This window comes from Lolium rigidum, chromosome 7 (genome assembly GCF_022539505.1).
Source record: "Lolium rigidum isolate FL_2022 chromosome 7, APGP_CSIRO_Lrig_0.1, whole genome shotgun sequence".
NCBI classification, from domain to species: Eukaryota; Viridiplantae; Streptophyta; class Magnoliopsida; order Poales; family Poaceae; genus Lolium; species Lolium rigidum.
Window position 1 is genome coordinate 206,013,327 of NC_061514.1, and position 10,434 is coordinate 206,023,760.

General features: G+C 45.9%; 1 protein-coding gene across 1 annotated transcript; it reads left to right on the plus strand.

The window, feature by feature from the left end:
- Positions 1-960: 960 nt before the first annotated feature.
- LOC124672474 lies at positions 961-2,046 on the plus strand (the record flags this gene model as incomplete). Its single annotated transcript, XM_047208694.1, has 1 exon — positions 961-2,046. A coding segment is annotated over one exon (645 nt), but the record flags the coding sequence as incomplete, so codon positions are not given.
- Positions 2,047-10,434: the final 8,388 nt, after the last annotated feature.

A 10,434-nucleotide genomic window follows, 5' to 3' on the forward strand; every position in this document is an offset into this window, starting at 1 on the left:
CCTGTTAGGAACGAATTTCTGGAATTCTCACGCCGAGGTCCCGCTTCTACTATATCATTTAGTGACTAGTTCCTCCTAGCACTAATTCATTTTTTTTATAGTCATGCTACAAACAAAAGAAAATTGAGAAACCCTAAATCTATGTGGCGTATTGGCAAGGCTAGATTGGAGGGGGTGCAGAGTAGATGGCCGGAGGCACGTCCACGAGGCGAGATTGGGGATGTATGGTTCCTCTTTGCGGCGGCGCAAACCCTCCGATTGTCGATGCGACCTCTCCATGAGGAGGCGGAACCGTGCTTCCCTGGGGTGGCACGTAGAGTGCGTGTTGTGGCGGCGTGGACCCTCCGTGAGTTGGCGGAGGCGCGGAGCGAGACTGGAGCAGCACGGGATCGGAACTGATGGTCATCGGGTAAGTAAACCCCAATGTCGACTGATTGGCGGCGTGGAAAGGGCAGGGGTGGCGGTGGCTACTAGATCGATGGTGGCGGAGGCGCAAGAGAGAGGGTGCGGAACTAAAATGTGCCTCCCACCACTCGCTAGGAGATTGTGCGGTAAACTTAATATGTACCCCTTGAAACCGAGTATCTGCAGGTTTTGGAGGCGCGGACGAGGTTTACCAAAAAAACATCCGAGTCGGCATTTTTCGGCAAAAACCTGGCAATCTACAGTTATTTTGCGGATCCATGCGTTTTACGAGCACCGCTAGAGATGCTCTAATAGAGGGATAGAAGAACAACGGGCATCCGTTAGGGTGCCTAGGGTTTGCGCGCACCACGGTCTTAATTCCGCCGAGAGGCCTCGGCTCAGGAACTAGGTCGCATTTCTTTCAGCTTTGCATCACTTTCATTCTTGGATATCTAGGAATCTAGGATAGTACTACGCAGATTTACAGTTCATCATGGCCATTATCACCTAAACTAACTCTTAATTAATTGCCAACCCCAACCACAACACACACCGACACACGTAGGAGTACTACTCTTCAGCCTCAAGCCAAACCAACATCCATCTAAAGACCCAATATATACAGACACACATGACACATCCCCTCACTCGCAAGCCCCCATCAATTTGCATACGTGTTTTGGCGCTCTCTCACACACAGACACAGTTTGGCTGCGAACTCTGTCCGCGATGAGCTCGAGTAAGCTTGAAGGCGGGAAGCTGCTGAGCTCCAGGATCCTGTCGTTGAGGGATAGCTCCAGCAACACCGTCGCCAACGCCTCCTTCAGGGTCTACTACAGCGTCGGCGCCGGCACCGTGCCCTTCGTCTGGGAGACCAAGCCCGGAACCCCAAAGAGCACCGTCATCCCCGCCGCCACCGACTACGACGCGCCACCCCCGCCGATCATCTCGCCGCCGCCGTCCTACCTGTCCAGAACAAGGAAGACGTACACGAGGAGAGCGCCATCCGCTTCCCGGTCTTCGCGGTGGGGATGGATGACCAGCTGGCTCGACATCAGGAGGTGGATGTCGCCGCCCAAAGGCGTCTGGCACGCGCCGGACGGCGCCGCCGATGAGGTGGAACGGCAGCGGCGGCCCCGGCGAGACGCGCCCATCTTCCTCTGCAGCTGCGCTTCTGATCAGCCAGGCAGGCATGGATAGGTCGGTGGATAACGCCGGTGTGCACTTGCGTCCATGGAAGGATTGGTCGGTCGATTTGCTGTGTTGCACTTCCGGCGGTGTTGATGACGTATAGATAATATTTAAGACTTTTAGAAAGCTATATAATCTGGCTTTACAATAGCTCGCGTGGTGTTTTTGCTGGACTTTGATCAAGTTTTAGGTAGGACTTTGTTTCTTTCCCGTCGGTCTGATGATAGATTTGTTGTTGCAGTGTTAATTTGGCTATTTGGAGATGATGAATAATTGGGTACCCGTGATGTGACTGCCTGAGAGTGCGTTATGGCCTCTGTTTTTCTCATGATCTTGGAACGAACCGCTGGTGACATATAACTTGTAAAACAGTGACTTGTAGTTATTGTCATGATAAGTAGTATCTCTTACCTGTTTTGAGTTTTGACCTTTTTATGTGAAATTTTAGTCCTTGCAATATATCACATGGTTGAGAGAGCATATATAATGTTACACTACCAAAAAATTGTAAAAATAAAACCTGAGAAACTGTACCTATCCTTAATTCACATGTGAAACCTGTGCTGGAATTTTAATGTTTCAGTTGGATTGGTCCCCTTTTCAGTGTACAGATTTTGCTTTGCATGGATGATGTGTGCCATACTGGGGTGTTTGATTTCTTATTATTGTGATAGCAATGATATGCATGGTTGTGTTTAGCGAGGTTCTGTAGCTACATAAAAAAAAAACTGGAGTCAATTTTCAGAACCCGATCGTGTATGTTCTCGAAGTCCCCACCTTGTCCTGCAATGTATTCAAACTTCGTAAATTGACGTCACACTAGAGCCAAGTACTAAAACTTACCTATAAACTTTGAAGAAAACATCAGAAGTTTTGAAATGTAAAACGTGCTCTCTTATTTTCCTTGTTTTTGGAAAACAAAGCAAATGGTCATATTATATGACCAAAAATTATATGGGTGAGTTTCAACTCAACATCTACATGTGGTTTTTTCAAGATTTTACAAAACTTATGGTTGGACTTTTGGCTAAGATCCCAATTGTCCGTAAAACTAATAAGAACGAATGATAGTTTACTTGTCCTCACCTTTTTTGGTGCCAGAATTGATAACCTGAGAAACAGAGAATTGTGTACCTACCCTAGGCATGTGTTGTCTGTGCTGGAACGTTAATGTTTGAGTTGGATTGTTCCCCTTTTCAGTATTCATGTCATATTATGATCCAAATTCAATAAGAAGGATAACGACGGAGCGAAGCGAGGATCGTCATCACCGTCTATATATACATGTCGTAAGCCGCCGGTTAGGGTTTATCAGATTATAAGATAACCCGCAGTGTTTGTAAACACTTTCCGATATAGTGAAGTTTTAATGGGCTGGTACCCGTGATTTTTATCTCTCTTTGTTGGAGATGGTTTTCCACGTTAAAATCGTGTGTCTCTGCTGTGATTTCCTTTTCGTTCTTCATTATTTGCTTGTTGCATTTATAACAGTTCAAATTTTGCTTTGCATGAATGATTTGTGCCATAGTGGGGTGTTTGATAACTATTGCGATAGGAATGATATGCATGATTTGTGTTGGTGAGGTTCTTCTATAGATACATAGGAAAATAAGTGGAGTCGATTTTCAGAACCCAATCGCATATGTTCTCGAAGTCTCCACCTTATATTGCAACGTACCCGAACTTCGTAAATTAACGTCACCCCAAACGCAAATGATAAACTTACCTTTTTTAAAAAAAATCATCATAAGTTTCGAAATGTTAAAACATGCTATATTACTTTTCTTGTTTTGGGGAAACAAAGAAATTTGCTGTATTACATTGCCAAAGTTTACATGGGTGAGTTTCAACTGACCATCCAAGTGCTTGCTTTTTGAAGATTTTACAGAAGTTACAAATGTGTTTTTGGCTAAGATGTCTATAGTTTGTGAAACTAAAAAGAACACAACGATACTTTATTTTTCCTCACCCTTTTTTGTGCCAGAATTGATAATACTTTTCACGTGCTAGATGATCCTAGAACATAAATAGATTACTAACAACAAATATATTTAAAAAATATATGCACCCTTTTATTCAGACTATTTTAGAACCTTGATAGTGGTTTCCTTTTATGAAACTGATAAGGATCAACGTGATCCAATACGGATTTTGGCCCAATCTTTCATGGCGATCGATAAAATAGAGCAAGATAGCAAACAAGAGAATCCAATCTGAAATAGATCAACTGATTCCTCTTCAATTCCCCACGTTAGAACTGACCTAAATCAATTCCCACGCATGGTACAACATCAGATCTTGAAGATCAGCAAGCAAACAGACCGATATGCGCCTCCAAGCATTGGGACTTTTCTGGTTTATACTCTATCTCCAAAATAACAAGTCTAGGGATACAAGGCGGCTGCCATAATCCTTTATAGGGTGACTCCAAACGCTACTTTGGCTGGGACAGGCCCCACGCCAACTTAAGGTCCAAATGGCTGAACTAAAATGTATTTGGACAAGCCCAAATACCAACTCACAAAAATAAGCGCAAACTAAAAAGTAAAAAACATGACATAGTGAAATAAACATATAACACCTAACCATCTTTGTTCGCAACTCCATGGCCAAAACGAAGCATCATTGGCGGTGTCCGAAAGTTGGGCTTCACCTCATCTTCAGGAGGCACTTCAACGCAAAATGATCCAAACTTCAGAATATATGGAGGTGGTGTAATAGATGGAGTAATCAATACCCTCCCCTCATCATCCTCCCCAACTTGAGAGGAAACCGTCCTCGGTTTCGGCTTAGTGTCTTGGACCTTCATCTTCACAGCAAATGCATCCACTTTGATATCCTTGTCAAACATAGGGTGCAGCACATGATGCTTCCCTTTATGCCACAAGGAATAAACATTGGATCTTCCTTCATTAGTGGAACCCTTATCAAATTGCCATGGTCGTCCTAGCAGCACATGACATGCATCCATAGGCAAAACATCGCAGATTACCGTGTCCTCATAATTACCTACTGAAAATTTTAGGCGCACCTTATGTGTAACTTTCAGCTTCCCTGAATTATACAACCACTCAACACAATGTGGCTGCGGGTGCTTCCATGTAGGCAATGAAAGAGAGTCCACCAAACGCTTGCTAACAATATTGGTGTAGCTACCACCATCAGTAATCAGCCTGCAAGCGGTGTTCTTGACTGTGCATTGGATCTGAAATATATTCCAGCGCTGCCCTTGTCCTTCTATGCGATCTGCCATAACACGCTGCACCATCAAGTTAGTGCAATTAGGGGCAACATCATCAAGATATACATCGAAGTTGTTATGTTCCTCAGACTCCTCACTAGATGGATCAATCTTCTCGTCGTCACTAGCAGAAATATAGCCATCTTGTGTGAGTGATACGTCTCCGACGTATCGATAATTTCTTATGTTCTATGCCATATTATTGATGATACCTACATGTTTTATGCACACTTTATGTCATATTCGTGCATTTTCTGGAACTAACCTATTAACAAGATGCCGAAGTGCCAGTTCCCGTTTTCTCGCTGTTTTTGGTTTCAGAAATCCTAGTAACGAAATATTCTCGGAATTGGACGAAACAAAGACCCAGGGGCCTATTTTTCCACGGAGCTTCCGTAAGACCGAAGAACATACGAAGTGGGGCCACGAGGTGGCGACACCACAAGGCGGCGCGGCCAAGGGGGGCCCGCGCCGCCTATGGTGTGGCCCCTCGTCGGGCCCCGACTCTGCCCTTCCGCCTACTTAAAGCCTTCGTCGCGAAACCCCTGATGCGAAGAACCACGATACGGAAAACCTTCCAGAGCCGCCGCCATCGCGAAGCCAAGATCTGGGGGACAGGAGTCTCTGTTCCGGCACCCTGCCGGAGCGGGGAAGTGCCCCCGGAAGGCTTCTCCATTGACACCGCTGCCATCTCCACCGCCATCTTGATCACCGCTGCTGCTCCCATGAAGAGGGAGTAGTTCTCCATCGAGGCTCGGGGCTGTACCGGTAGCTATGTGGTTCATCTCTCTCCTATGTGCTTCAATACAATAATCTCATGAGCTGCCTTACATGATTGAGATTCATATGATGATGCTTGTAATCTAGATGTCATTATGCTAGTCAAGTGAGTTTTACTTATGTGATCTCCGGAGACTCCTTGTCCCACGTGTGTAAAGGTGACAGTGTGTGCACCGTGTGGGTCTCTTAGGCTATATTTCACAGAATACTTATTCATTGTTGAATGGCATAGTGAGGTGCTTATTTATATCTCTTTATGATTGCAATGTGTTTGTATCACAATTTATCTATGTGCTACTCTAGCAATGTTATTAAAGTAGTTTTATTCCTCCTGCACGTGTGCAAAGGTGACAGATGTGTGCACCGTGTTAGTACTTGGTTTATGCTATGATCATGATCTCTTGTAGATTGCGAAGTTAACTATTGCTATGATAATATTGATGTGATCTATTCCTCCTACATATGCATGAAGGTGACGAGTGTGCATGCTATGCTAGTACTTGGTTTAGTCTTTTGATCTATCTTACACTAAAGGTTACTAAAATATGAGCATTATTGTGGAGCTTGTTAACTCCGGCATTGAGGGTTCGTGTAATCCTACGCAATGTGTTCATCATCCAACAAAAGTGTAGAGTATGCATTTATCTATTCCGTTATGTGATCAATGTTGAGAGTGTCCACTAGTGAAAGTCTAATCCCTAGGCCTTGTTCCTAAATATCGCTATCGCTGCTTGTTTACTTGTTTTCACTGCGTTACTATCGCTGCGTTACTGTCGCTGCGTTACTACTGCTGCGTTACTACTGCTTGTTTACTGTCCTGGGCAAAGCACTTTTCTGGCGCCGTTGCTACTACTTATTCATACCACCTGTATTTCACTATCTCTTCGCCGAACTAGTGCACCTATTAGGTGTGTTGGGGACACAAGAGACTTCTTGCTTTGTGGTTGCAGGGTTGCATGAGAGGGATATCTTTGACCTCTTCCTCCCTGAGTTCGATAAACCTTGGGTAATCCACTTAAGGGAAACTTGCTGCTGTTCTACAAACCTCTGCTCTTGGAGGCCCAACACTGTCTACAAGAATAGAAGCTCCCGTAGACATCAGTGAGCATCACCCATTTTGCATTAGGGCAATCATGCCTCATGTGTCCTCGGCCTCCACAAGTAAAACATTGAATATTTGCGGTGGACTGTGTACTAGATGCAGCTTTGGATACTCCGGATTTCGGCGGGTCACTTTGAGAAACATGATTGGAGCGTGTAGAAGGTGCCGGCTGAACACTAGAACCAGCACCCTTGGTATGCGAATGGTGCCATGAATTTGCAGGGGCTGTAGCTTGGCGTCGTTTGGTTTGTTGCTCCGCACACTTAGCTTGGTGCACGAGATCCCGAAGATCATTATAATAAACAATCTCCACACGGTCACGCACCTCAAAATTCAGTCCATTCAAGAACCGAGACATTATGGCCTCCACATCCTCTCTCGTTCTAGTACGTATCATCAGCAACTCCATCTCTTTGTAATACTCATCCACAGATTCAATCCTTGAGTGAACTGCTGCAGTTTATTGTGCATGTATCTCTTATAGTGTTCAGGAACAAAGCGATGTCGCATAGGATCTTTCATACCTCTCCACGATGTTGGCCGAGTATGCATGCGCAAAATTTGATTTCACCAAATCAACACATAACCAGTGAATTTAACTGCAGCGAGTTGGAGTCGCATCTCCTCGGTGTAATTGTAGGAAGAAAAAATTTGATCCATCCGCATCTCCCACTCCAAATAATCCTTAGGTCCACGGTCACCGGAGAACGAAGGGATGGACAATTTGACAAGCCCAAGACCACCATCATCAAGTGGAACACGAGCAGCATGACCAAAACGATCACGATCAGGCAGCTGTTCACGGAGAGCACCAGCCGTCCGAGCAGCAAACGGTCGCTGTATATAATGAGCATCATCCTGGAGGTCTCCATCATCAACAGGTGCCAGTAGGCGACGATCATGATTATCAGCAGGGTGGCGTTGTACCACGTCACGAAGTGGTGCAGCAGGAGGGGGCTGCACTGGTGCACTGACAGGAGCATCGCCCAATGCATCAATCCGGGTAGCTAGCTGTGTAATCTACGCCGTCAATGCGGCATAGCTTTGAAGTATAAGTGCACACGTGTTATCAAAATCAGCCCGGACACTAGGAGCCAAATCTTCAGCAAAAACAGGTAGTACAAGCTCCTCTTTCTTCTCTCCAGCAGCTACGGAACTATCTCCCTGAAGGGAGTTCACCATTGCATGTCGTAGGTTGGCGACAGTACACACGAGCAGTAGCCACACGTGACGATGTAGACAGCGTTGGCTGTCAGAGCATCTCCAGCGGCGTGATGCAAACGGACGCTCAGCGACCGTTTTCGTCCGCCGTGACCGAATATGCGTCTGGGGCCTGCTCCAGCGGGCCGACGCAAAGTGACCGGGCCGTCCGCGGAGACGCAAACCTGGCCCAAATATGCGCCAGGTTTGCGTTTCCGCGGACGCTCGGCGGTCGCACGGAGCGTCCTCCATTTCTTACCCAGTCCCGCATGTCAGAGACAGCGAAATCGACCGATTTACGTCTTTTTCCCCTTCTTTGCTGCCCTAGTGCATCGCCACCACCCCAACCCCATCCCCGCCGTCCGGCCGCAGCGCCGCAGTAGCCGCCGCCGGCTGCGTTCTTGCCGCGCGGGAGAGCGGGAGCATACTCGGGCTTGGCTCCGCCGTGTACCTGTCGGCTGTTTTCGGGCGAAACGCTCCCGGTTGCGCCGCCCTTCCGCGCCACCCACGACCTGTTCGGTCAATTGCGCCGGTAGGTTTCTACTCGTGTTTTCGGCACTATTGTGCGCGGCCATTGATCCGCAGTTTGTACCCACGCAGATGGACATGTGGCAGATGTTGGACAAGTTCCGCGCGGAGATCGTCGACTCCTCTTCATGTCGACTTTTAAATGTAATAACTATGACTTTGTTGATTTCCTTATTTTGTTGTTTGGAAACTTCATAAATTGATGCAAACGCGAAAATGCGTCGGCCTGCTGGAGTCACCCCTAGGTGCAAACGGACGCGCGAACAAAAACGGTCTATCGAGCGTCTGCCGCGCGACGTAAACGGACATTTCAGACTCCGAAATGCGTCGCGACCACTGGAGATGTCCTCACGCGCACGATAATAAGCGCCGGCGCGTTCTAGACTTCTGTGAGGATCGCCTGCACGAGAGTTTGCTCGTTGTTGCTTATACTGACGCGTCCAGGAGTCCACGTAAACCACGTCGACAGAAATCCAGGAACACACGCACTCAAGATTCAAGAAGACCAGTTCAGTCTGAACTTCTCCAATTCTTATTCCTTGGACGTGAAGACCAGCTAATGAAGGATAGAGAAAACAAAGTCTGATCCAATGTGTGCTGAACCACGAAAAATCTCACGTATACCAATGATCTTGCATTTCCTTTGCTGGTCCGCAAAATAAAACTCTGAAATATGTTACGCATGTACAACTTCTCCATGATAGCACGCAGACGAACGGATCTATACCAGTGTCTTTGGCTTAATGGCCACCGGCAGAAAACTCTAGCAGATTGAAAAGCACAAAAACCTCAGCAGTAAAATCGCCGTGAGAAACCGACGAATCTGATACCAAGATGATAAGGATCAACGTGATCCAATAGGGGTTTTGGCCCAATCTTTCACGACGAGCGATAAAATAGAGCAAGATAGCAAATAAGAGAACCCAATCTAAAATAGATCAAACTGATTCCTCTTCAATTCCCCACGTTAGAACTGACCTAAATTAATTTCCACGGATGGTACAACATCAGACCTTGAAAATCAGCAAGCAAACACACCGATATGCACCCCCAAGCATTGGGACTTTTCTGGTTTATACTCTATCTCCAAAATAACAAGTCTAGGGATACAAGGCGGCTGCCATAACCCTTTATAGGGTGACTCCAAACGCTACTTTGGCTGGGACAGGCCCCACGGCAACTTAAGGCCCAAATGGCTGAACTAAAATGTATTGCCCAAATACCAACTCACAAAAATAAGCGCAAACTGAAAAGTTAAAACATGACACGCTGAAAGAAACATATAACACCTAACCATCTTTGTTCACAACTCCATGGCCAAAATGAAGCATCATTGGCGGTGTCCGAAAGTTGGGCTTCACTTCATCTTTAGGAGGCACTTCAACGCAGAATGATCCAAACTTCAGAATATATGGAGGTGGTGTAATAGATGTAGTAATCAATATCCTCCCCTCATCAGAAACTTTCCATGCACCGGCCTAAATATTTTCGTTTACACCACCTTCTAGGGGTGGATTTACTGTCCGGGAACCATGGGCATGTGCCCAGGCTCGATGCGAGACCTTCAGTAACTTCGAGAAACTAATCATATATCTGAGTTCCCGCAACATAAGAAAGTATAGCAGAGGTGAGTAAGATCAAATTTGAAGTGTTGGGTATGTATTGCCAAGGTTTATTTGTTTTCTGAATAAATGTTTATGTGTTGGGGTTGATGTGGACAAATTGGGAAAGATGAAGCGATGCCACTTGCTCCACTATAGTTACCTAGGAATATGATGTTCTTCGGTTGAACATTATCAGGATTGATGATTCGACGGCAAAGGATGAAGAATGGGTGATGCATGAGCTCAATCTTTTCTATATGTATTCATTTTCTTCTTTGCATGCATCTGATTCACAAAATACCGGGCTACTCGTTGTATTCGGCTGCACCATCTTGTTGACTTGATGGAACAACAATAAGTAAAATCTTCTATTGGGGATCCCA